The sequence below is a fragment of the Leuresthes tenuis genome, unplaced genomic scaffold (assembly GCF_036924035.1).
Source record: "Leuresthes tenuis unplaced genomic scaffold, fLeuTen1.0.hap1 SCAF_13, whole genome shotgun sequence".
Lineage (NCBI taxonomy): Eukaryota > Metazoa > Chordata > Actinopteri > Atheriniformes > Atherinopsidae > Leuresthes > Leuresthes tenuis.
The window spans coordinates 10,197,158-10,223,917 of NW_027325367.1; the positions used below are offsets into that span (position 1 = coordinate 10,197,158).

The 26,760-nt window shown below is 42.0% G+C and overlaps 3 protein-coding genes and 1 non-coding gene across 8 annotated transcripts in view; 3 read left to right on the forward strand and 1 right to left on the reverse strand.

Annotated features, from left to right (window-relative positions):
- The window catches only part of LOC140266654 (pleckstrin homology domain-containing family G member 1), a 42,185-nt gene extending 27,309 nt beyond the window's left edge, over positions 1–14,876 (forward strand). For all 3 annotated transcript variants that reach the window (XM_072361698.1, XM_072361697.1, XM_072361699.1), the window contains exons 5-17: positions 3,881–3,927; positions 5,663–5,813; positions 6,210–6,341; positions 7,083–7,265; positions 7,371–7,466; positions 7,864–7,950; positions 8,453–8,486; positions 8,641–8,733; positions 8,883–8,944; positions 9,042–9,233; positions 9,354–9,473; positions 9,583–11,431; positions 11,956–14,876. In XM_072361698.1, the coding sequence (XP_072217799.1) occupies positions 3,881–3,927; positions 5,663–5,813; positions 6,210–6,341; positions 7,083–7,265; positions 7,371–7,466; positions 7,864–7,950; positions 8,453–8,486; positions 8,641–8,733; positions 8,883–8,944; positions 9,042–9,233; positions 9,354–9,473; positions 9,583–11,431; positions 11,956–12,968 (4,059 nt within the window). In that variant the 3' untranslated portion in view covers positions 12,969–14,876. The remainder of the gene's footprint in view (positions 1–3,880; positions 3,928–5,662; positions 5,814–6,209; positions 6,342–7,082; positions 7,266–7,370; positions 7,467–7,863; positions 7,951–8,452; positions 8,487–8,640; positions 8,734–8,882; positions 8,945–9,041; positions 9,234–9,353; positions 9,474–9,582; positions 11,432–11,955) is intronic.
- Positions 14,877–17,525: 2,649 nt separating this feature from the next.
- Positions 17,526–22,441, forward strand: tcp1 (t-complex 1). Its single transcript, XM_072361679.1, has 12 exons — positions 17,526–17,640; positions 18,091–18,176; positions 18,827–18,955; positions 19,224–19,321; positions 19,417–19,527; positions 19,645–19,826; positions 20,112–20,238; positions 20,595–20,770; positions 20,896–21,019; positions 21,432–21,624; positions 21,716–21,879; positions 22,028–22,441. Exons 1-12 carry the CDS (start codon positions 17,568–17,570, stop codon positions 22,239–22,241), a joined length of 1,677 nt encoding a protein of 558 aa, XP_072217780.1. The 5' UTR covers positions 17,526–17,567; the 3' UTR covers positions 22,242–22,441.
- Positions 19,002–19,144, forward strand: LOC140267974 (small nucleolar RNA SNORA29). Its single transcript, XR_011907498.1, has one exon. It is a non-coding gene; the product is annotated as a small nucleolar RNA SNORA29 (small nucleolar RNA).
- A 60-nt stretch (positions 22,442–22,501) lies between the features above and the next one.
- Positions 22,502–26,686, reverse strand: acat2 (acetyl-CoA acetyltransferase 2). 3 transcript variants are annotated; one of them, XM_072361680.1, is made up of 9 exons: positions 26,546–26,686; positions 25,397–25,531; positions 25,087–25,268; positions 24,885–25,002; positions 24,651–24,794; positions 24,461–24,583; positions 23,808–23,962; positions 23,610–23,720; positions 22,502–23,384 (listed from the first exon to the last, which is right to left on the reverse strand). In XM_072361680.1, exons 1-9 carry the CDS (start codon positions 26,592–26,594, stop codon positions 23,214–23,216), a joined length of 1,188 nt encoding a protein of 395 aa, XP_072217781.1. In that variant the 5' UTR covers positions 26,595–26,686; the 3' UTR covers positions 22,502–23,213. The 3 variants fall into 3 exon arrangements, with proteins under 3 accessions (XP_072217781.1, XP_072217782.1, XP_072217783.1); XM_072361682.1 differs by having other exon boundaries at positions 23,225–23,384; positions 23,610–23,707; XM_072361681.1 differs by lacking the exon at positions 24,651–24,794.
- Positions 26,687–26,760: the final 74 nt, after the last annotated feature.

A 26,760-nucleotide genomic window follows, 5' to 3' on the forward strand; every position in this document is an offset into this window, starting at 1 on the left:
GGGTTAGACATCCAGCTGTTAGGGTGATGGTATAAGCCAGGGCAATTCAGTATGTCAATGGACATTACCACTAAGATAGAAAAGGAAGTTTGTGTGTGGATTCTGATTTCACAGGCTGACACTTGGTAGCAGGATGCTCACCTTTGTATTACTTAACATAAGTCCTGGTTGCTAAGAACCTGACCAATACAAAACCTCTCCTTTTCTATTTGCAGCTAAATCTGCACACTCACACTCAATTCTAATACCCCTCTAGTCTCAGCAGGCAAGAATAACAATCCAACAAAGTGTCTGAAGAAGAGACAAGTCTAGTTGTTAATCTCTGCCTCTGAGATAATTGGCTATTTATCCTCATGTTCTCCTCTGTGTGCCTATATCCTTACTGCACTGTGCTTCGAGTAAGCCTTTAAAGTGTTTTATGAGTTGCTACATGCTGACTGAAGCACAGAGTGCAATTACACTAAGAGCTAAAACTTTTTTTCTCTCGTCCGTATGATTTACTACTTTTAGTACTTACCTGCTGACTCATTGTGACCAGTCCGGTCTCGACAAATCGCGCACCAGCAACGTCTGCTGCTTTATTACTTTGTTATTAAACTGATGGCTCTGATCCAGCTTGAACTTTTTCTTTTGTTTCCCTCTGTCGTGATTAGTGGCCACAGCTCCAACAAGTAGATATTTTTCCATATTTTTTGCATCTTGGTCTCCTATAGGAGGATCATTTTTATGTGTAGCAGCTGCTCAGAGTTAAAAACTCTAACATGCAGAATCAGGATATGATGATTATATGATTTAGCATAAATTGCATATATTTCTAAAAGACAGTGTATTATAGATGTGAGTTATTTCAAGGTCTGCTGGTTTCCTGGTCAGGTTCAAAGAGTGTGTGTAGACATGTGAGTGTGTGCACACATGCATGCTCTGCAAAATCTGTATCCCATTGGTCCAGTTTTGTTCTTTGTGGTCTTGTGTTTGTGTTTTTGGTGCGGAGGAATATTAGGAGTGTGTATTAAGACTGCGTGTCATCAGAGATCAATGGTGGCACATCTGGTAGTGCTTAGGCTTGGTCTGTGGTGGCAGACTGCTGGAGACGATGAGGAGGAGGAGGAGGAGAGCTCTGCTCTTCAATTTAAGAAGGTTCCCACGGAGCACCTCAGGCTGACAATTCGTGAGAGTCTGTGTGTTTGTGTGCTTCTGTGTTCGTTAGTATGTTTTAGTGAGATACATTGTTTGTCTGAGGTTTATTTGGGGGTATGTTCTATTTACTTTGATAAAACCAAACATTTACACATATTCTATACGTGCATACTGTGCATTTACTGTGGGTCAGACATTACAGTTTCTGAATGTCCTTTTGCTCTGTATGTTTGTATGTCTACTGTACATGTACTAGGACAGACCTCAGTCATTTGTCTTGCGTGTTTATGATGTCGCTTCCTGAAAGCTGTCTGCATCCTGCATCCCACCACCCCAAATCCTCCCCCCTACCGTTTATGAACACAAATAGAGTTCAATTAGACTCTCACGTTATGCAACAGCAAGGGGTTCATCTTGAGGCCTCCAAGAAACAGAGAGGAAAGCTTGAAAATCCATGAAAGAACAATGAAGATAGGATTAAAAAAATGTGTTGCAGAAATATAAATAAGCAGAAATCTGGACTGATATGAGGGATGAGACCAAAGAGGTTAATTCCAGCTTTGATAAGTCATGCTGCCTTTGATGCTAAGAGAGGTATGCAAGGTGGGAAAATGTGTCAGTTAAAGGGGCGGCGATGAGGAATGAGGGGGTGTTTAATCCATGCTCTCAGGGCTGTAGAGATAAACGCAGAATTAAAGGCTACAACTCAGCTAATCATAAGCTGTGGGGATGAGGTTCAATTAGGATCAGTGAGCTGAGGAGAGTGGATGCCTTGTCTGTGGGCTCAGACTGTATAGAGCAGTAAACATGTAATAACCAGCCAGTCATCAAAGCTGACATGAGCAGTAACTGCAGATACAGTGAGATCTGCGATACACAGGACAATATGATGTAGATCAATCTTGGAGAGTATGGCACCAGAAGTTTTGACCAATTTGATATAAGGCATGCAAGTTTAAAAACCTCTTTACTTGTTGTTTATGGTTCCAGCGGTTCCCTGTTTTTAAACTACCTCCAATGATACAAAAATCTATTAGCAGACTCTTGTTTGTGTATTTCAACATAAACCTGTGTTAGATTTTGTCATAGAAACATTGCTGTTGTGAGGAAATGCAGCTGATCTCTCGAATAAGCCTCCAAATAAACTGCATACCAGACAAGATCATAACAAAGAGTAATGCAGAACTCATGTTCGCTGCGACTGCTGTGAGACAGTTTTTCTTTTAAGACCTTGAATGTGTAAGTACAATTTAATGGGCCATTTCCAATTGTTGTAAACCAACAATTGGAACCAAAATCAATCTTTTATTTATGGATATTCTCACCCCAAGTGTAAGAGTCATGTAAGAATTATAACTCTTTTATATCCAGAACCCTCATTTTAGTGGGAAAAAATCTAATTGGACAGTGAACCCGTAAGTATTGTCATAGGGAGCTGTGAGTCATTCATTTGTTATTTCTTCATTATCTAAGCAGATGAACAGTCTGATTGAAGCAGGCTTTTTAAGTTAGAAGCTGTTGCTGGGAACCCACAACATTTAGTCAAAGAGGCTGTTCAGACCTGCTGCTAACATGCGTTCTAGGTGATCAGATCACAAGTGAACAGCGCTAAATAAAGGGGTGAATGCAGTCAGGATGGATTGAGAACATATTCATATATTTTTGTTCAGGTTCGGACAAATGTATCTACATTTAAATGTGTGTAGTCTCAATTGGTTAATGTGTGTTTTGGGTGTCGTTGGCACTGATCATGAGGGCTACAGTCAGAAAAGGAAACACATGAATCTCAGATTTCCAACGGTATGTGGCATGTGTACCCATTATATGCAGCACACAGCAAAGTTCAAAGTTGAGCCTTCAGCGGCTGTGGGTTCATCAGCAGAGGTTGGGTGACACTGAACCCTGTAAGATTTATTCTCTTTTACTTCTCTCTTATCATATCTGTTAGATAACACACCTGGCATCGTAGTGCCAGATACAAACACAGAAGGAGAAACAGGTGACAAACATAACAAAGGATATTGTTATGCAAGTTTACCCTGAAGAGAAGAGTTTACTAGGTGCAAACCATTCAAAAGCTTTAAGATTATGAAGGTCAGATTGGACACTGTCAAAAGATGAATAAATAATGAAGAGTGCTTTGAACGGCCCATGATACAAATTATAAAACAACGTAAGTAAGATACTTTGAAGGCAGTGTGATGACATCAAGCCAGGGCTTGCTCAGCATCCGATGGCGCCATGTCACGAAAATTTACGGGTGATGTGACAGAAGACAAAAGAAACCAGATGGATTCTGAAGTGTACAGCGATAAACAGTACTGTTAACCGGTTACAGATGAATGAATCCAATAACACGCTGTGCAAGAAAAACGGGAATTTTTGAAGATAAAGATCTGGCAGACTCTTTAATAGCTGATTCCAACACCCGATCTCGACTCGATTGACGCACATTTTCACGCAATGAAGACACGACTAAAAGCAGAAGCTGCTGTACAGATTTGGACTGCATCACAAAGAAGGAAAGCCATCTTTGTGGTGATGTCCACGGCTTTCAAAAGTAATGCAGATATCGGCTGCAAAGGTGTCATGACAAAAAGATCGTTATATTTATGGTTATGTTAATGATTTCACAAACATTTGCTTCCTGAGGGAAACTCCACATCTCTCTTCAGTCATTGTGGTCCTGTTTCCTGTTGCGTAACTGCATTAACTCATTTGTTTTTGTTGTGTTTTTTCGCAGAGCGAAGAGTTCCACATTTATACCCAGTACTGCACCAACTACCCACGGTAAGACAGCCGCTGCGGGTGTTTATGTCTGGGTCACTGACTATTCTATTCAGCAGCCTACTGTACAGTTGTTATCCCAACCCAATCTCACCTCAACCTGTCGCCTTCCCAGCGTCTCACATGGCTTCATTGTGCCTTACCTTTTTCTCCCTTCCTGACGAGCTGACATGCTCTATGGAGCTCTCCTCAGCAGGAGTCAAAATGTCTACCGTCAGTTGTGCCTCAGGGTCTCTCTTCCTCCCCTCATGCTTCTTGTTCCAGTTTTTTCCCTCCATTCTTTTATCCCCACAGCTTTCATGCTGACAGATGGGGTATTAAAGTTGTCACCTTATCATACCTAACACTGTTAATGTTTTATTCTACTTTGTGTGAGTGCCGCGGTGCCATGGGACACCTGTGTAGAATAATGTGGGGGGGATTTTTTTTGTCAGGGTGTACATTGTGCATGATTAAATCTAGCTGAAACGTGAGGCTTTTCTTCATGCTGAGATGTCCTGCACCTGCCTTACACACCTTCTCCTTGGGCAACCATTGTTCGATGAGAAAAGCATCCCCAATTTTTACATCCTAATGGTGACTAATTGAATGCTGATTGTGTGGGTGTGACAGGGCTATCATCAGCTGTTTGCAATAGACCTTCTCCCACATCCACACCACAGCTGGTGACCCCTACAGAGGTCACACACGACACACATACAAGGAGACGATTGCACATAAACGAACACTCACAGAGGCTGTAGATGCATCATGGTCATACTGAGCTCTAAGGTCGGGTTTCCTCCAGAACAATGTGAGGCCTGTGTGAAGCCGCACTGGAATTTAGACATCCAGACATGCACATGTGCACACACAGACACACACACAAGACACAGAAGAATGAAACAAGTTCACAACTGTCTTTTTCTGTCTTTTTCCAGTGTGCAGACATGCACACGACACACACAGACACACATGCAGCCTCCATTGCTGGTGAAAAAGCTCTTTATTCTTCAGTAGGTCACACAGCAAACAAGCTCCACTGAGCAGTAATTCTGCCTCATACAAGCTTGTAAAGTGCTACTGTTTTACTATAACGTGTTGCAAAGTTTATTTAGCATTGGCTCAGCTAGAAATGCAGCATCAATCGATCTATCATGCAGTTGGGGGACTGAGTCTGATTTTTGGCTTGATGACCTTTGTTGTCATAATGTGTTTTACAAACTTTCTGTTGTCTAAGTTCTTAATACAGAATCAAGTAGCAGCTAAACACTTTTTAAATTAGAATTAGATTTAATTCTGTGTTTGAAAGGTGTTTTATAATATAACACAATGCTGGAGCCACATTTCATAAGCTGAAAATTAAAACATTATGACATTATTATTAAATATTATTCTCTATATTATTGAATTTAGATATTAAAATCTCTGTTTATAACCTTGTTAACAAGAACTGAAGAAGTGTTTATTGTTACAAGACATGTCACGAGTAAAATGGCTGAGGATTCCTGCATTGAACCTGCAGAACCCCAGCTACAATCTCAGAAATGCTAGATCAGGGAGACTTTGGTATAAATTGAGTGGAGAAATCTCTTGGTCCCTACTATGTCATTTTTTTTTCATTAGAGTGTGAATCTTTTGCCTTTTTAGAACAGTAACTCAGAGGCTCTATAACATTTAACTTTCCCATTTCATTGCTGTCAAATGATGATTCATGACACATCCCTAACGTCTTATTTGCTGGGTTTTGTCTCCACAGGTCAGTGGCTGTGCTCACAGAATGCATGAGGAATAAGGCGTTGGCCAAGTTTTTCCGCGAGCGCCAGGAATCTCTGAGGCACTCCCTGCCCTTGGGCTCCTACCTGCTCAAGCCAGTGCAGCGAATTCTCAAGTACCACCTCCTGTTACATGTACGATTGTCTGCCTGCCGTCTTGCAAATACACTCACGCTGACATACATAGAGATTACCCTTCACTCACAGGAAAGTATAAGTGCAAGCACACGTTTGTAAGTGTATGGTAATGATTTTATCTATATTGGTGCAAAGACACATGTAGAGTCAACTCAGCTTCCACCTCTGCTCTGTTGGAGGAGCCAAATGTCCAGACATATGGCACTCAGTATGAATGTTCCTGTGCATGTCCATATATATATATTCTTGCATTAGTGCATTTAAAAAAAAAACAAAAAAAAACCAATATGTTTGTATGCATGCAAGCAAATAAGGTCATGCACATGCTTGAGTGTGTGTGTTTAGATTTTGTGCAAATGATAACATAATTGGTTTGCACGTGTTACTGTGCAGGAGATAGCCAACCACATGGAGAAGGACACAGAGACTTATGAGGTCGTGCAGGAAGCCATAGACACCATGCAGCGAGTGGCCTGGCACATAAACGACATGAAGAGGAAACACGAGCATGCTGTTAGGCTGCAGGTACAACAAGCGCTCTCACACACGCTTTCCAAGTCTCTCATTAACTAAAACAGACACTGCAGGCTTTTCAAGGAGCCAATTGTTTTATTGTTCTGCAGAGCAGTTATGTGAACTCTGTAGCGTTTGGATGAGCCAAGGCTGTAATCTTCCCCATATATTACGCAAGTCACTGCATTTTCCACAGGCTAATGATGGCCTTGCATTAAGAAGACAGATGAAAGGGAAGGTTGCCTCTTTTATCAGCTGGGAGACAGGATGGTCAGACGAATGGAGGGATGTGTGGAAGCATTTACTCTAATAGTCTAGACAAAGTATTGACACAAGAGAAAATCTCACTTTTTGTTATTTTATTGCCTTGATTATATATATTTTCCTGTACTTATCATTGTGCTTTTTAAAATGGGTCTTTCTTTTTTTTTCATTGTAATATTTAGTCTGTTTTCTCCCCCTTTTAAATGATCTACATTTCTGTTTTAATAGTTTTGAATTGTCAAAATCACAGTTGTTCCACTCACTATTTCACTTAAGTTCAGCTTTTTCTGAATTATTTGTTTTGTTTTGTGAAAGAACGGATTAGTTCCATTCAATTTTGATGTACAGCAGCAGGTCAAAAGGGTCTTTTTCTGACGCAAACTAGAAATCTCTGATTTCCATTGCAATTGCATAATTGTTTTTCCTGTTTCGTGTCAAAACAAACAGGGTTATCTAACTCCCCTCACTCTGTAACTCTGCTCACTGCAGGAAATCCAGAGCCTCCTCACCAACTGGAAGGGCCCTGATCTGATCGGCTACGGAGAGTTGGTTCTTGAAGGAACGTTTCGCCTGCAGCGTGCCAAAAATGAAAGAACCCTCTTCTTGTTTGACAAGCTCCTGCTAGTTACCAAAAAACGAGAAGAAACCTACACATACAAGGCTCACATCCTGGTTAGTCATGCTAATTGAAGAACTACATGCCCTAAAGAGATGCCGAGTATTTAAATGTTTCTGTTCCTACAGCGTTTTTCAATGCAACTTATTCATCTGTTGTAGTGCTGCAACCTGATGCTGGTGGAGGTTATTCCTAAAGAACCCCTGAGTTTCAGCGTGTTTCATTACAAGAATCCCAAACTCCAGCACACTGTCCAGGTATAGCAGCATTGCTCTAAAAGTCACACAGCATCACATCCCAGCATGACGTCAAACACTTTTTAAACATAATTATATGTTTGACAATGTTCTGTTGTTACTAGTTACATTGTGCAAGAGTCAGAAAGTGTGATGATTATTTGCAGGTGTCTCATTGATTTGTAGATAGTTTAGGCTCATCTCTCTGAGCTGCTCAGACATGTTGAGCATTTAAAAGATAAAGGCAGTCATTGTTGTTACCTAACCACCATGTTTTGGGCATGCACTGAAAAAGAAAATCTAATGTGTGTGATGTAGGGAAGCCATATTTTGAAGGATTTATCCCAATCCTCTGAGCTGCATTTAAAGTGCCTGTATGACATAATCCTCTCTGTGATGTTTTGTGCTCTGACCCCAGGCCAAATCGCAGCAAGACAAGCGCATGTGGATCTTACACCTCAAAAGACTCATACTTGAAAACCATCCTGCAAAAATTCCTGCCAAGGTATGAGGAGCTCATCACAGACTTTGAAATGTGCCTCCACTTAAAATACTTCCCTTTTCTGTCTTTACTTTCATGTGCTCTTAATTCTTCCATTCATGTTCCGTAATTCTACCACAACTGTCACTTTTTTTACTCCCCATTTGCCTTCAGTCTTGTGCGAGTAGAAACTAACAATTACTGTCCTCAGATGACAATCACGGAGTAGATAGCAAGTTATTACTGTCATCTAAATGCAGTGGTGTACAAACTGTAATATTTCCCTCTGAAATGTAGTAGAGTGGAATAATAAATGGAAATAGTCAGTATAAGTGCCTCAAAAGTGTACTTAGGTGCTGTAGATGTAAGTTAACATCCTTTGTTTCTCTCCACCACTGGCTGCTTGTTAAAAGTCTAACTTGAACCTATCAAGACTGTAGTATGGCTCCACCTAGTGGCAAAATGTTTTCTAATCTAAATCTAAATCTAAACCTTCTAAACCCCCAATTATTTTATTGAATTCCAGGCCAAACAAGCCATTTTGGAGATGGATGCGATACGTAAGTGCCAATTTGTATTACATTTATATGGAGTTAATGAGTTTAGTTTAATCTAGTTCAATTTTTTTAATTTGATCTTCCTTCTATCCATGTGCTGCCAGATTTAACAATGTTTAATTAGTAATAATGTTGTGCAATTCTGTTGTTTTCCCAGATCATCCTGGGTTTCATTACAGTCCTGACGGTGACAAGAAGGACTCCCCTCAAACCAAGGAAGGCCCCACTCCTCGCAGAGGACGCAGAAAAGGTGAGAAATACAAAATTTGCTGAATCTCAGCCAAACATCGGGTAAACTTTGTGTTTATTTAAGACTAGATGAGGAGGAGTTGAACTAAAAACAACATCTATGTTATTATTACAGTGCTCATTTCCATATGTACCTTTCCAATTTCCCAGAACCCCTCAGCAAATTATTGAAGACTGCAAAGCAGAATGCTGCCAACTCTGACGGTGAAAAAGTGAGTCATACCCAAAGATGATGAACAGTTCCAGCACAATCACAAACACTGATTTTATTTACCCCAAAACTCTTCTTCTGCTTCTTCTCTTCCCCAGCGAACGAGTCTGGGTGCTAGCCTGCTCTCTCCGGTGTCCCAGCTGGCTCTGGGCACTATAGGCCGCAGCCGCAGCCTTATCAACCAATCACAGGAGTCCCTGGATCCCGGAGATCACTATGACCACAGTGACAGGGAGGAAGGAGAAGAACCGCATCAGCAGGATGCTGATGATGAGGATGACAGTGGTCTGGTGAGTTTATGCTGGTCTTAGAATCATACGTTAAAAATGCACAACATGAAATATTACAAATATATTTGTGTGATCAACTTGTTCTTTAGACATATTGTTGATGCGAAAAACTGTATTTAGGGAAGTGGAAAGAGGCTGCGAGTTCCTGGCAAAAGCAGCAGAAAGAAGCTGAACCCTCAAGCATCTGTTGACAGCATAGAACAGTGGAAAACGTTCAACATGAGTTCCTCAGACCTGCAGGTATGGCATTGATTCATAGCTGGACTTTGGTAATTCAGGAATGTAATCAACTATCTGGACTGTCTCAACCACATGCAATATTAATTATTTCTGCTGTCTTTTAACCTAGAGAGCCAGAGAATCCTTAGTAAGGGAAGGAAGTCATCACCCGCCACTCCTCAGAACACCTCGCGTGACAGAGGAACCTCCAGAATCCCCCATTCCCTCTGTAATAGTCACAGAAAGTGACCATTCGGTGCGGAACATCTGGGCAGATCACCGGGCTCGCAGAGCCATGTTCCCCACCCGTCAGAGGACGATGCAGCCTGACGACGAGGATGAGGACATCTACCAGATGTTTGTTCCCACAGAGCCAAGTGCACCAGAGCCAGAGGTGCCCTCAGAGAGGTCAGACGCTACATCATCGCCAAGGACAGCTCGGCCTTGCAGCTGGCATGTTGAACAGGTCCCCACAGTGCAGGTTGAGCCTCCATCCGATGGTAGCAGAGTCCTGCGGAGGGCAAGCAGTGCAGGAGAGAAGGCTACCGAGGCTCGAGAGAGCCCTGAAGACCAGTCCGGCCACAGCAATTTGGAAGTGATTCACACTGAATCATCCAGCAATGACATATCTGGGTCCTCTTCAGCAGAACAGCTGACAATAGATGACATTGAAAATGTATACGATAATATCAGCTATGAGGACCTGAGGAACATGGGCTTAATCAGAAGGGGCCTCGATGAAAGCCAGACGCAGAAAGAGACACACACAAATGCACAGGGTTCCCAGGGACAGGCAGCAAGAGCACAAAGTACACCAGAAGTCACAGAGTCATTGATCGAACCAGACGGTTCGTCAGAGAGCAACCGGTCCTCCACACAGGAGGTGAAGCCAAATGGGACTTTTGAGCTCAAGATAGTGGAGGAGAATATCTATGACACCATCTGTTTTAAGGAGCCACCATCGACAGAGCCCAAGGGAATGAATAAAGACAGTAAAACAAAACAAGAAAGGGATCGTCTGTTGACCTCGGAGCAAGACCTGACTCTAAGCCTTGAAGGATTTGTTTCAGAGGAGAGCCTCCACATCAGAGAGGGTGAAGGTTCAGGGGTCTCCCATTCTGTCTCGTGTTCCTCTGAGCCAGATAACTCCTCTTACTCTGCTTTGGAAACCTCTTTCCAGCGCTCACAGAAAGGAGACAAGATGTCTGAGAAGGTAGATGAGATCTGGAATGATTTAGAAAACTACATCAAGAACAATGAGAAAAAAGCGGATCGGCTTCCTGCTGCATTCCCTGTGAGCGCCAGCGAGTCGCCTAAGAAGGTTCCATCTGTCAAAAACAGCCCTACAAAGAGTCTTCCTGTTGTTGGTCCTCAAGCAAGCAGCCCCCCAGCCAAGAGTCCCTCAGCACATCAGCCTAAACATCCACCTGTCACCTCCACATCATCATTCACCATCCCACTTATCAGCCTACCTGACCTTCAAAGTGAAGGCATCACTGAAGAAGACCACCACAGCCCTACTCCTGCATCACGCCCCCTTCCCAACACCCCAGAGCCTCTACCAGGCACAGTGAAGAACATCCGGAACAGACTGGCTCGTCTCAGCAGCGGCAGCTTCCGCCTAGAAGACGATGATCTTGTGGAGCTTCCGCAGCGAAACACCTCTCCGAGAGAAAACACTGTCAAGGACCTCCATAGCTTGTTTCCAGGGGAGCTAGCAGGTCTAGACTCACCGCTGGCGTCCTCCTCTCTCCTGCTGGGCGAGTCTGTGGACTTTCCCCTTGACCTGATGGACAAAAGCAAGAGCCGTGTGTTCCTGATGGCACGACAGTATAGCCAGAAGATAAAGAAAGCCAACCAGCTACTGCGTATGAGGAGCATGGATCCCGGAGACCCGTGTAGTCGGTCCAGAACTGAGAAAAAGCAGAAAGACCTCGCCGCCATCTTAGAAGAGAAGAAACAAGGAGGTGCAGCCATAGGTAACACGACACATTTCTCTCCTATTAATAACAGATGTGACAAAGTCTAGTCCCAGTATCTATTAATACACATCTCTTATAAGTTTATTACCAAAGAAACTAGGTCAGGTCACATGTGGCCTATAATGAGGTCAGAATCTGTGTCAGTATTCAGGCTGGTACTTCTAAAAAATGAGGGTAGCTGGACCTAATATGGCTATTTTTTTTGCTGCTGAAACTTATGTTTATGCATCAAAAACAAAAAAAGTGTGGTGCTAAAATTCTAAAACTTAAGATATCAAATTTATTGTCATATATGATCCATTTAAAATTATTTTCAGCGTTTAGCAACAGCAAATTAAAACAGCTACTAAAAGCTGGGTTTTCAGTTTTTTTGAGACTTTCTGTTTTTTCTTCTTACTGTTTTGGTGATGTTATTGTGTTTTGCACCTCGTCATGGTTTCCAAGCGGTTATGAGTGAGCCTGAAAAATGCAAACGTGCCCTACTCACATTCCTTTTTACATCCTCTGCGTTTCCTCCACAGGTGCACGGATAGCCGAGTACTCCCATCTCTACGACCAGGTGATGTTTAAGGATTCCCCTGGTCCTGCCGGTCAGATTTCTTCTACCCCACATCACAGCCACCCGGGGCTGCCGTCTTCTCCATCCATGCCCGAGACCTCCCTGGAAGAGGACTGGCTCCACTCCACCTACAGCAATGGAGAGCTGGCGAACTTCATGTCCTCATCCTGTGAGGGGATGAATTCTCAAGTCGCTTCCAACCCTCAGCGCAAACTTACCACCGCTTGCTCCATTCCTTCTTTTAAGACCACCCCCTCCTCTCCAACAGCTCCAACATCACAAAGGTGGAGCTCGTGCATATCAGCACCAAGTGAGAAAGAAGAGCACGTGTACAGTTCCATTAAGAGACATCCTTCCTTTAATGCACCGTCTTCGCCCTCCTCAAAGTCTTCCCCATCCAGTCACTGTCAGTCAGGCAGTTCTTTGGGCAGCCAGCAACACGACAACCATCACCAGTCTGGACTTAAATGTAACGGACCCAATGTGGATCAAACCACAGAGAGACTTCGCGGCCCCAGTCTCGGTCGTGCCGGTCGGCAAAGCAGCCTCCCAGAGTGGTCTACCCTGGGACACTCAGACCTCACGTTACACGATGGGCAACAGGTGGTGGTCCTGAATCGGGCTTCTGCTCTGAGCTTTCTCACTGCCACCCAGAACTATCTGGCAAACTTTAAGGACAATGGCGAAGACGATGATGACTACGTAGAGATCCGCTCGGAGGATGAGAGCGAAACAGAGCGGGACAGGTTGGTGCAGGGAAGCAGCAGCTCGGCAGTCGTTTCTGGTCAGAATCGGGGCCTTGTTCAGTCTCAGAGTCTTCCGTGCACTCCGGTCCACTCCTGCAACCAGGTGAGGCCTCTGGACCGTGAGAATCTGGAAAAGTACCTGTGGAGCGAGCCGCAACAGAACCAACCCAACATCGTCCAGTCTCTGAGGGAGAAGTTTCAGTGTCTGAGCTCCAGCAGCTTTGCATGAGGCTGCAAGACAACAAAAAGCCAAACACATTAACATACAGCAAGAACGGGGACACTGCTGCTTTGCCTCGAATGCCCTGAATCTACATCACAACACAGAAAAGAAATATTACACAAATATAACACATTATCTAAGCAGTTCTTTGATTGCAGCCATATTTGTAGTCATGTTTTTAGTGACAAAACTTGATGTTACGGGGCTTCAAAGAAAACATTAGAGGTTACTGTTAATGGTCAAAATGTCACATCAAAAACCTGCATGTGGGCTTCCTTAGCACTTCCAGGGAACTGATGGGAGAGTTAGCAAGAGTTTGTCAAAGCAAAGTTGGTATTCAGTGTGACTGAAAGGATTTTAATATTCATGGATTTTTTAAATTCTAAAATTGCTATATGTGTGAGCCTTCGGGATATCTGTCACCGATTGAATAACAGTGTTCCCTGTGCTCAGCGCCTCACACGCAGAAGCGTCCCGCATTGGTAATGGCTCTTCAGCAGATTTGAAACTCTGTGTCAGTAGTGGCTCTTCAATCAAGAAGTTTTGTTCTTAAGGTTATTTCAACTGCATCTGCTTCTCTCGTTAAATATTAACCTGGATAGAGGAGCGAACCACAGTCGTGGCTTGTGTTTTTAACCGTGCTTTACACATTGTGAACAAGCAGCTTTACAGACCTCCAGTTCAAAATCTGCAAACTCCAGATGTGCTGCTCAGGCTGATTTTGTCACCTTTAGGAGCTTTTAACAAACAGGCTGCAACTATACAGAAAATATTTTGGCTATTACAAGATCCTATAAGTTAAATATAACTAGGCATAGACTTGTAAGTCTAGTTGAAGTTGATGCGTCACTCTTCCATCACCTTTGTCACCGGTAGGGTGTCGTGCTTTAAAAAGACAATACGCTGATATTTTAGATAAATCTGTAAGAAATGATAGGTCCTTATTTATTTTGAATGCAGTAGTCTGTGGGCAGAACATTCATCTCAACAAGTAGATGACTTGTTTTTGTTTTGTCTTTAATTTTTTTAAATGATGCTAACTTCGACATTTGTTTTTAAGCGGGACCACAACACAGAGCATCTAGGAGAGTTACTTAAAAGACTACAGTACTGTATTTGGTGTAGTTCTCTTTTTCTTTACTCAAATGTTTTAACTTGTTTACGTCATCAGACGCTATCACACTACTGATTTCACATCCTCACTCACACAATGAGTCACGTGGACATAGCCAACACTTTATCAGGGTTCACATTAGTTTTCTTCCCCACGAAGCAAATGAGGAATCAGTTACCAAACACTCGATTATTTAAGAAAAAAAATCACTGCACGTGAGCTATTTATTTGGAAGCAACTCCACGTTACTGCCTTGTCACTATTACTCCGAGCCACAGACTGGTTGTAAATGAAAGTAAAACCTATTTATTAAATGGTGGCTGTGTAATGATTTGGGGACTCACGGAAAAATTGGAATCAAATACTGTGAATATTATTGAAAAACACTCGTTTTTCTGACGCGCACTGCTTAATGCTTCAATAATGACTCACAAAAACACGTGAAAAAAAGCACACCGTGGTTGGCTGCTCACATTAGGAGAATTGCATCAAACCCAAGATAGGAATATGAAGTATGTTTTTTTTTTCTTTTTTGTACATTTTTGTTTCACTGGTGGGGATTATTTCTCAGTCTTCATGGACTCTTTTGTTGCACTTTTCTTTCATTTTTGCATTCTATTTGTAAACACGTTGTAAAGATGTACATTTTAGGAGAGTTATTCTTGTATGCCATAGATATGCCATACATGCTTTATAATGCTTTGACTTGTAAGTTAAGTGTACTGTATTTTTTTAACTGGCTTGTAGTCATTGCTCAACAAAATGATGTATTGGAGGTAATAAATTCTTATTCATCTCCCCTTTCTGTTTTTGTGCTCATCAATTATTTGAGATCTCACTCTACAGACTTACTACAGAGCTTCAGTCGATGAGTATTCATCAGTGTACTTTTAGATTTGTAAAAAGCTGCATATGGAGACTCTTCAGATTATTGTGAATACCAAAGTCTGAAACTTTGAATTCCTGCACTGAAAATGTCACCCAAGTAGAAATTAGGCCTAAGTACAATCAGCTGCAATCACATGCAAAAGGGGTGGGAACCCTGGTCAAATGTATGTTACTTTTGATAGTAAAGTGAATAAGCCATGAACAGATCTATGAGAGGTTTACAAGATTAAACAAATTGAGTATTTGACATCCACACAGCAGGAAAAGACTGTAAAGCTGTTTTTATGTGGCCGTTTCCTTCGTTCATGATTTTTTTTTACAGAAGTTCAGGGGTTGTAGATAACGTTTCACAGTTTGAAGACCAAGAAACCTTTTCAGCAGAGCTGGCCATTGGATTGCAAGAAAAAAAATGTTAAAAAGCCTTGGGTGACTGCAGAAGCACTTCAGGAAGATTAAGTAAACTCAAAGCTGTGATTGGAGAAAGAGGAGTGATGTCCACATCCGGTCCTCGAAGGCCGCTGTCCTGCAGGTTTTAGATGTTTCTCTGCTTCAACACACCTGAGTCTTACGTTCTTTGCAAGCCTGCATCCTGCTAATGATGCATTGATTTGAATCAGGTGAAGAAGGAGAAACATCCAAAACCTGCAGGACAGCGGCACCCGAGGATCAGATGTGGACATCCCTGATTTAAGTGGTACAAGAAATGTTTGATTCAATTCAATACCACAGGTCATGAAGGAAAGATGAATGTGTTTTATTTTCATTTTAATTTATATTAATGATAACTTATCACTCCCTGGAGGGGAATATTATATTGTTTCAGTATAATAATAAAAAATAATGACAAAATATTGGTCATTAGTCCTTAAAAATAATCATTGTGTTGTATTGCTATGGGTAGGAATGACATGCTTTGGCTAGCGAAGCTGAAGCACCCTCTGACTGAACATACTTCCTCTTCCATTATTTTAGCAACTTGTGCAACATTCTTCTTTGCATAATCCACTTAAACGGCTCCAGAGTAGTCCTCAGCACTGAGTCAGCTTTCTTTATCAGTTTGTTCAGTTTCCTATCACTGGTTCTTATGCTGCTGCTGTATGAACAAGAGGCTGAAAAGCAAATTGCTCTCTCTGCCACAGACTTTTAGAAGATATCCAACTTATGCTGCTACATGTAAAGTATTTGGCTGTCAGCATCTTGGACTTTATAGCCAGAAGTGACATGCATGGCACAGATCTCATCGGCATCCTGTGTCCACCATGCACATCTACTAGGTAACTCAACTGTCATTCATAGAAACCGATAATATTAAATCTTACAGTTTTATGGAGGGAAATATTAGCTGTTTAACATATTTACTTCAGGGAATTTAATTTTTTTCATTATTTAGCAGTCAGTGGCCATTGATGCAGATGGAGACAGCCTCAAGAGACCATTCAAAGAACTGCTGTTTTTAGCACTTGCGTGCAGACTTCAGTTTTTTAGACAGCCACTATCAGTTGCCATCAAGTGGAGCAGAGTGAGGGCTTCATTGGGCTTCATTCACTCACATAGTCCCCTCATCAAAAGATCATTGAATATCTGCGGACACACCACAAGAGGGTACTTCATTAATGAAATTCCAATAATCTGACAGCACTAGAAGCCTTTTGCAGTAAGAGATACTGAAAATTCCCTAAAGCAAAACTAAAGGACTTCCAGACAACGAAGAACAGTTCCAAACTGGGAAATTTGTAAAGCAGATATTAGTAGGAGGATACCATGCAGATTCTTTTGCTTTATTGCTTTTTTAAAACTTTTAAAGACAAGCATGAGGTTTAAAGTATTGTTAAATCTGTTTTATGAGAGTGTTTTTTTTTTTGTTCTGATTGCTGTTTGTATAATTTTCCTTTTGCTGCAGCCTCTTGGCCAGATTGTCAATAAGAATTGGTACTCAACCAACTTACCTGGTTAAATAAAGGTTGAATTGATCAAATAAATCAAATAAAACATCAGAAAATGATGAGAAATAAGCATAAAAATGGCTGAGAGCCAAATGGGCAACTTGAAATTCAGATATTTTGAAAATGTTTTCATTGTACTTGATTTTGGAATAAAAGAAGAGAGACAAACGTGTTCTTAAATGATAAATCACTGATCTGAATACTTTTGAATGACTGTCAATGAAAATATACACTTTTAAAATTAGAATTAAACCTGAAAAAACACTGCATTCTCTTGTTACAAATGAGAACATGATCAAATAGGAGCAATGATGAAAACTTTGCGATCAAGAACTTAAGTATCATCAACAGAGGGCGTAATAAGCGCATACTGAACTTGAGAACAAAGAAGAAGAATGATGGGCGGAGTAGAGGATTTGGGAATGCTGGGAAATGAAGTGTCTAGAGATTAACCAGGCAAAACCGCCTTTCTAATTTAACAATGTAATTCTTTTGACGTGTATCTTCGAAGCAAATTTAAATTTGATATCTACAACATAAATAAAAGCTGTCATACTGTGAAAGCTTGAATTTGGTTCTTCTCGAACCTTCTGCTTAGTACCGGTTTACCCATAGTGCACCGCGACACTTCCTTTCTTCTTGGTTGTGCAGTGGTCCAAAATGTCGCTCTTAGATGGTCCGTTAAACGTGCTCGGCCAGAGAACAACTGGCGAATCGGTTCGTACTCAAAATGGTGAGTATATTTGCTGCTTAACTTTGTGCGTGAATTCAAGTTTTTTAGCATTTATTACGAGCCAAACGAACACACATAGCGCGTCTACATGTAACACACGTGTGATGCGTGCTAATGCTAACTAAGTTTTAACTTTCAGGATTTGCTCAATCTCTGCTGTCTGCATCTTCAAGTCACGGTGATAAATTAAATGGCAGAGGCTTAAATTGTCGTTATGTATCCCATTGTTGTTCCCTCCAACATCATTTCACTGAATGGTGGGCTTTAGGGTAATGGGGAAGAAAAACACTGTCATGGTCTGAAGGTGTGGCTAGCTAATTTTGCGCCCTTCTGAATAAAATGAGTCAATGTGAGAAACACTGAGATGCTGTTTCAGGGATCAGTCCATCATGTAAAAGCTGTCTGTTGTACTGTACAGATACGATTATATCCTTCTTCTTGTCTTTACAGTCATGGCCGCTTCATCCATCGCCAACATCGTTAAGAGCTCCCTCGGACCCGTTGGCCTCGACAAGATGTTGGTGGACGACATTGGGGTCCGTGTCACATACTGAGTTATACCTAATAAGGCTAATTTAACTGTTTTATGATATATGTCGATATTTTTATTTTTCAATTACTCTCGCGATTCTTATTACCCTTAATCTAACTAGTTTAATAGCTAAAATAATAGTTCTGATTATCTTGGTATTATTTTCTTATTTATTATTTAACTCAATTTGACTTTCAAAACAACTTTCATTTGATTTTTATTTTGTTGTTGAAACATCAGATTTTCTTGAACTTTAAATGGGATATGATGCAAATGTAAAATGCCAACAAAAATGGATGCTTGGATAAGAAAGTAATGCTAAGGTGCGTTGGTGGTGGGAAACGCACAATCTGGTCATGAGTTACTCGACCCTTTGGGACTTGCACTGATGTTGCAGGGAGTTACCCCTCCGCCATCTGGGAACCATCCGGGAAAAGTTAACTTCTGTGAAAGTTTCCTTCCATCTTGAATTTTTTCCAAACAGCTTGTTAACAAACTCTCTGGCTTGACTCAGACAAAACGGGACCATTGTTATTAGATGGAATTCAGCACAACGATTATTTAATGCTCAATGTCTTGTTTGAAAGCTTTGTTGAGGGTTGATGTAATTGATGCAGTGCATTGATGTACGTCTTGTCGGGATTGTTCATGCAGGACGTGACCATCACCAATGATGGAGCAACCATCCTAAAGCTGCTGGAAGTGGAGCACCCAGCTGCCAAAGTCCTGTGTGAACTGGCTGACCTGCAGGACAAGGAGGTCGGGGATGGGACCACGTCTGTGGTGAGTAGCTGCTTGGTCATTCCTCAGCTTAAATAAATTGATGGAATATCCTGTTTTAGTACCATGCATCTGCCTTTCATTACAGATGTGTGGCTATGCTAACAGGAAAGAGTGACTGTTCATCATTGTCTGAAGGGGTGAAGCAGTCTCATTTCTGCCACTCCTAATAAAATGATGACACAGAACACAAATCAGAACTTGGACTAGTGGTTTGGAAAATGAAATTGGTCCCATATTGTTTTTTTTACTTTGTGTATCCATCTTCAAGGTAATTCTTGCTGCAGAGTTGCTGAAGAGTGCAGATGAGCTGGTAAAGCAGAAGATTCACCCCACATCAGTCATTGGTGGATATCGTCTGGCTTGCAAGTAAGACTTTCCCAACAATGAGTGTTATTGAAATATCATTACGATCTTTACATTTTCTGCTGGGCCTTATTTTTGTTTTCCTTTTCTTCCCATAGAGAAGCAGTGCGCTACATTAATGAGAATCTGACTATTGGGACAGATGACCTGGGCAGAGAGTGTCTAATCAATGCAGCCAAGACCTCCATGTCTTCCAAAATCATTGGATGGTATCCTGAAAATGTGACTGATTTTTGCAGAAATGTTTTTCTTGGTGCTAACTACATTTTGTGTCTGTGCAGAAGTCATTCTCTTGCATTTATCTGCCTTGACCCCTAAGCCTTCAGTGACGCAGACTTCTTTGCTAACATGGTGGTGGATGCCGCCATAGCTGTGAAATTTGTGGACGGCAAAGGAGTGGCCAAATATCCCATTAATTCTGTGAACGTGCTGAAAGCCCACGGCCGCAGCCAGAAGGAGAGTTTCTTGGTCAACGGATATGCATTAAACTGCACAGTGGGTTCACAGGGTGTGTTGGATTTTCACTACCACATGATCCAGGTGTCGCGGATGACACTCCCATTTAAATTTGCTGCTATGTCTTGTTTGATGGCGTATGCAGTGATACGCGTGGGAGACAGTGAACTGGCTTTGACAGAAGCATAGTCGCAGTAGTGTGTAAACTGTGGCATTTCTTCTGGCCAGACAATAAAATAATCAGTTTAATTGTAAAAATGTGTCTCATAACGTGATGTCTGTTTTTGTTGCCTGTCGAGTCTTTCCGGTGATGAATATACACTGTTTTGACCCAAAGGAATGGTGAAGCGGGTCGTAAATCCTAAGATTGCTTGCCTGGACTTCAGCCTGCAGAAGACCAAAATGAAGATGGGGGTCCAAGTCATCATTAACGACCCAGCGAAGCTCGACCAGATCAGACAAAGGTGGGTCCTGCTCACTCACATGCTCACATATTAGAATCTTCACATTTTAATTTGCTGTGGCTCTGAACTAATAGTTCACATAGTGATACGTGTGGGAGAAAACATAAGCAGCTACACATGTGAAGGCTGCAGGATCACTGCTGGGAGCTGAACGCACTTTTTGTATTTGCAGTATATGAAGACATTTGTAAGCATGTAGTTTGTAATGTGGAGACTGATGGTATCATACTGGTTAGTGTATCTATCATACCTGTTAGTGGCTGCAGTTGCACTGCTTTGAATGGTTTGTTCTCATTTCTGATGCGGCATTTGAGAGGAGAAGTGGAAACTATGTAGATTTTGTTTGTTCGGTTCAGGGAATCTGATATCACCAAAGAGAGGATCCAGAAGATTTTGGCAGCGGGAGCAAATGTTATACTGACCACTGGTGGCATTGATGACATGTGTCTGAAGTACTTTGTGGATGCTGGAGCCATGGCAGTAAGAAGAGTTCTCAAGAAGGATCTCAAACGAATTGCCAAGGCAACAGGAGGTAAGAAGGAAATATGCTGCAGCTTGTGCTGATAAGCTTTTGAGTTTAGATGTCTTTGGACATGTTTCAATGTCATGGTAAAGCTTGTAAGTTCAGAGTATTTTACCCTTTTTGTCCCTTTTCAGCCACCATCTGCCCCTCTCTCACCAATCTGGAAGGAGAGGAATCATTTGAGGCCACTATGCTCGGCCAGGCAGAGGAGGTTGTGCAGGAGCGTATCTGTGATGACGAGCTCATCCTTGTCAAGAAGTAAGAACTACAACTATTTAACTATTCGTTTCTGCGTGCTGCTGGTACGTTTGATATAAAACGGTGCCAAGCAGTCAGATAATTAACTCAGCACCGCAAATTCCAGTAAATGCGCCTTCTTTAGTGTTTTTCCTTTTTTAAACACTGGAGTTTGTAGATATGTGGTGAATTTCATGACTGCTGAAACATACTGTCTGAAATTAGAATGATTCAGGTTCATTATCTTTGAATTAATCCCATAATCACTTTCTGTACAGGACAAGTTTCAGTGCTGTCTTTCCTTATTTTGAGTAGTTGGACATTCTGTATGTGGACTCATATAGTACAATAAATGGCATTTAATGTGGTTGTTAGCAGATGTCAGAATGTATATTGTGTTGTTGCTAAAGCATCAAACTTTTCATCTCCTCAGCACCAAAGCTCGAACATCAGCCTCCATCATTCTGCGTGGAGCTAACGACTTCATGTGTGATGAGATGGAGCGCTCTCTGCACGATGCTCTCTGTGTAGTCAAGAGGGTGCTCGAGTCTAAGTCTGTAGTACCTGGAGGAGGTGCTGTGGAGGCAGCGTTGTCCATTTACCTGGAGAACTATGCTACCAGCATGGTGAGTTCTTACTGAGAAAATGTCAGGGTTTCACTCGTTGGTCTTCCCTTCTGAAGTAAACTCTTATATTTAACACCTTGTAACTTTTCAGGGTTCCAGGGAGCAGCTGGCCATTGCTGAATTTGCTCGGTCTCTTCTCATCATCCCCAAAACGTTGGCTGTGAATGCAGCACAGGACTCCACTGACCTGGTGGCCAAGCTGCGGGCCTTCCACAATGAGGCTCAGGTCAACCCTGAACGCAAGAATCTCAAGTGGTGAGTTTCACTGTGAATTAGTCATGAGCCTGAACGGTCCATTCATAAATTTCTCAAGTCTTTCCAAAAGTACACGGCAACTGGATGTTATGTTAATCTTTTCATCGGGAAGTTGTCTGACGCTGGATAAAACCTTTTTCTCCTTTAGGATTGGTCTGGATTTGGTGAATGGCAAACCCAGAGACAACCGTCAGGCTGGTGTTTACGAGCCTACAATGGTTAAGACAAAAAGTCTCAAGTTTGCCACTGAGGCCGCGATCACCATCCTCCGCATTGATGACCTCATCAAACTGTTCCCAGAGCCGAAAGAGGGCGGGCAGTCATACAGGGATGCTGTGGCATCTGGTGCTCTGGACGGTTGAAAGGCTTGTTGGTTCTAGTAGGTTCAATGTCTGTATTTATAACACGACAAGCTCGTCATGGCTGTTGCTCTAGTGTAGGCTGTACACTTTGCCTGTTTACTGTTCTCCCACTCCCTCCCCATTGGGGCTTTCTGCTTCCAGAAAAACTGTATGTGACAAATAATAAAGCTCCAATGGGTGCAAAAGACTGAATTGTTAAACTGTCTCGCTGTTATTGTTCAATGTTATCTGCATGTTTTCAAAAGGAAAAGTTTTAAGACTCAGTGGCTCCTAATTCTTTAATAAAATGACAGATTGTTGGATTACAGGAACATGGTGTACAGGAAGCACTAGATTACAGAAGGCAAGCTCATTAATTATTATGGCACTTGCATGTGATTCAAGGCTGTCGGCACAGCTTGTTACAGAAGTTTAATTTACTCCATGAGACAGGACTGGAATGTTTCAGTTTAACCTTCATTTTAGAACAATCAAACGACCGTTTTAAAATGGTGCAAGACGGTAGCATGTTCTCCAAAGCATTCCTAAAACGGTAGTGTTAGTATTTTACCTTTTTCAGAGGAATAGGTAACTAGAAGCAGTCTTAAAATGTCTTGCCAACAGTTACTGCCTGCATTATTGTGCCAATTTAGCACATCTATGACCAGCATATGAGAATTAAGTTTCAATAGGCTGCAAATACAGAAGATTTAAATCATTTGCACTGATGACACATTTAAGATCCAGCTTTAAGTCACATGCACAGCTAAAATCTGAGGAATTTAAACAAAGTTCACAGTGAGCATGGCTGTCTCTGCGTAAGATCACGACGTAATCCTTTAGCCTTAAGAACGGAGACAAAATAGGAAAATCTCATCTTTCATATATTCCTATTCCGTGTAAACATTGGATTTCATTGTCCCTTATTTGTCCTCAACAAAAAAAAAAAAAAAAGATCAAGTGCAATCTATTGAGCAGCATGAAGTATTCGTCTCAAGGCCTCTCCACACACATGGCGATACCCATCCCTCCTCCAATGCAGAGGGATGCGACTCCCTTACGGCCTCCGGTCCTGTGGAGAGCGTGGAGCAAGGTCACCAGCACCCTGCAGCCAGACATGCCAATTGGATGGCCCAGAGAAATGGCACCGCCGCCCACATTCACCTGAGGAAGACAAGGTTGCCATAAACATTAATTACACAGAAATTTCACAAGGTGAAAAATGCAAAATTGTACATTTAGGCTTTTTATTATTATAATTTAGGCGTAACACACTATTGCCAAAATGTATGCACAAAAAAGAAAGAAATCTTTTTTTATTTTGACATTGATGGCAGCCATGATGCTTTCATAAGACTTTTGTGACATAAAACTCGAGACTTAAACTACCTTATCTTCATTTAGGCCAAGCTCTTTGACCACAGCAACTGACTGAGCAGCGAACGCTTCGTTGATCTCAAATAAATCAACCTGGTCCAGCTGCCAGCCTGCTTTCTCAACCTACAACAGTAAAAGACAGTTGAAAAAAAAAAAAAAAAAACAGCAACAAACAAGTGTTTTCACATCGAATCCCAGCTGACTTCTCACCGCTTTCCTGATAGCTGGTATCGGCCCAGTTCCCATGACGGAGGGGTCCAGGCCGGCTTGAGCCGACGATACGATCTTTGCCATGGGTTTGATGCCTCGCCTCACAGCCTCTGATTGGCTCATTAGGACAGTTGCTGCTGCTCCATCATTTATACCTGCAAAAAAATTTAACGATATCCTTTCTTAAAGGGATATTACTTCTTTTTCTTTTTTTTTTTTTTTAAAGTACGGTTGTGTATTTATAAGTACTCCGTGTCGCTCTTGTAGCAGACTGCAGTCAAAGCGCTCTCAGATTGGGGAATCAGATAGTTTTCTGGTGGGTGAGCTCAAGTTATTCAGAATTATTCACATTTGTTGCCATGTTAAACAACTCAGCTGTTGAAGTGAACACAGTTTTGTCATCTCATTGGAAATAAGCAGCTACAGCAACTAGGATTGAATTGGCCACCCTCTAAGTAGCTTTTAGATTTAGCTCGCCCATCAGGAAACTGAAGGTAAGATATTGACTGCTCACGTAAAACCCCATTTAAAAAAATAAATAAAAAATCCTTTTCGCAGTCAGTCTCAGTCGACCGACGGACATCTGACCAGAGAGATAATAAACCATCTCGGAGTATGACATGTTTCACGAGGAGCATAAGCAACTCTTGAACCTGATGCGTTTCCAGCGGTGACGGTGCCACTGCCGTCTTTGATGAAGCACGGTCTGAGTTTGGACATGCTGTCCATACTGCTGCCATGTCGAGGAAACTCATCAACCTTCACCTCCACTGGACCTGCAGGACAGAGAAACGTGAGATCACTTGCAGACAGAGGGGCAAACTACCCTAAAGTGGTCCTTACCTTTTCTGGATGGCACCATGATGGGGACGATCTCCTGATCGAAGTATCCCGCTTTTTGTGCGGCCTCTGTTTTGTTCTGAGACTTGACAGCAAACTGGTCCTGCTCCTCTCGACTGACGCTCCACTGTTTCGCCACATTCTCAGCTGATAAGTATTGATTACAACAAAACACACTGGCTGATACACGAGAACGCACAACAAGGCCTACGTTGGCAAACTGCTACGGATTCAGACCTGTGATTCCCATGTGGTAGCCATGGAAGGCATCCGTTAAGCCGTCGGCCACCATGGAGTCCTGCAGGGAGGCATCGCCCATCTTCACTCCTGCTCTCATTTGCACTGTGTGAGGAGCCTGAGTAGACACAAAGGAAACTTATTAAGACTTCCATCTGATCCCAAATTCAAGTTGTCACCCAGTGCTCCTCTTAGTACCTACCATGCTCATGCTCTCCATCCCCCCTGCCACTACTACAGTGGACTCCCCAGCCTGGATTGACTGAGCTCCCAGACACACAGCTTTAAGCCCAGAGCCACACACCATCTGGCAGCTCCACGCAGGGACAAGGTAGGGGATACCTGCCCCTACACTGGCCCGTCGTGCTGGGTTCTGTCCTTGGCCTAACAGAGAGAAAAGGAAAAATGTAACGCAAGAATCTATATGGTTATATGAGATTAATTAATCCTTAGAGAGTACAGATCAAGCTGTTACTGTGTCACATGAATACAGAGATTTTTCAACCTTTTACCTGCTGTTAGGACATGTCCCATGATAACCTCAGAGATCTCCTCTGGCTTCACCCCAGCCCGCTTCAGAACATCCTTGATCACTGCTGAACTCAGGTCATGCAGAGGCACCGTGGAAAGAGCACCGTTCAAGGACCCTGTGTGAAATCGGTAAGTTACAACAATATAATCAGAGGAGTTGAGGCCATTTGAAACCGTTACCACTTTTACATGATGTGCACACTTTTTTCAGGCCAACACAACCTGCAAGAGTGTATCAAACTCAAAGAGAGAAAATGTTCTCCAAAATTGTTATTTTGTTGCTGTTGGTTTTAGTGCTGACAAACTAAGAACTGACACTATCTGTAACTGTTTCGGACAACATGCTGCCTCTCAAGGCATTTGTTACATTCTGTTGAAATAAAATTACATATAAATAATACAAAAAAAGAAATCTGCTGTTGTTACACTTTAAATAATACTGTCTTTTAAACAGATTAGATGTTCATAAAGATAAGAAATATATATTATTTTAAATTCTGTAAGGTGGGTGAGAACATCGGACTGTAAATGTTAACTATTCTAACCCTGTTTTGAACTGAAATGTGTCAGGTACTCATAATGATGATTAATGTTCCTCTGTTTTATTAGGTTAGTATTTGTAATGTTTCTATCAACATCAAAAACTTTTACTTGTCCCTGTACTAACAAATTACTTTTTAATGGAGAAAACAAGGGCCCATGTGCGAAATTAAGTCAAGTACAAATCGTAAACGAAACACGCCCAATTAGATCCAGTCATACAGGACATGTTGCAGGTAGCAAATCAAACCAGGCTCGTGAACCGTGGTACTATAACCATCAGCCAATCGGTGGCCAGACAGTGGACCGGACACAGGAGCGAACCAATCACAGCTCCGTGAGAATTCTGCATGATTAACTGAAGGGCATGGCCACTTAACCTGATTAAAGACCACAAATTAATCAGAAAAAGTAGCAGTGTTACTATAAATCTATATGTGGTGCACATTTTCATCATTACAGAGAGAAGTCATTTTCTGCACAGCCAAATTGAAAGCAGCAGCGGCAAGCTACAGCGTTGCCAAACTGCAGTAGTAAGGTAAGAAAACCCTCGTTTAATGGATAATTATGGGAACTTCAGGCATATTTACCAATTGGAGTCCGTGCGGCAGAAACGATGACAACTGGTTCGGTGTTCATCTTGATCGAGGGAAGGTTGGAGATGAAGTCCCGGCTTCACTGTGCTGTTCCTTACTGTCACACACTGCTCTGTTGACACTATGAACGCTTGGATGGTATTTATACAAGTGTACGTGGTGGGATAAACAGCGCCACCCTGTGTTTGGGAGGATGACGTACATCTTAT

Excerpts from the sequence above, each read along its gene's own strand:
- tcp1 (XM_072361679.1), top strand. The coding sequence starts at position 17,568 with ATGTCGCTCTTAGATGGTCCGTTAAACGTGCTCGGCCAGAGAACAACT. Across the intron at positions 20,771-20,895 it reads AATTGCCAAGGCAACAGGAG|CCACCATCTGCCCCTCTCTC; the intron begins GTAAGAAGGAAA and ends GTCCCTTTTCAG. Across the intron at positions 21,625-21,715 it reads AGAACTATGCTACCAGCATG|GGTTCCAGGGAGCAGCTGGC; the intron begins GTGAGTTCTTAC and ends GTAACTTTTCAG.
- acat2 (XM_072361680.1), bottom strand. The coding sequence starts at position 26,594 with ATGAACACCGAACCAGTTGTCATCGTTTCTGCCGCACGGACTCCAATT. Across the intron at positions 23,963-24,460 it reads CACCGCTGGAAACGCATCAG|GTATAAATGATGGAGCAGCA; the intron begins GTTCAAGAGTTG and ends ATTTTTTTGCAG. Across the intron at positions 23,721-23,807 it reads TACCAGCTATCAGGAAAGCG|GTTGAGAAAGCAGGCTGGCA; the intron begins GTGAGAAGTCAG and ends TTACTGTTGTAG.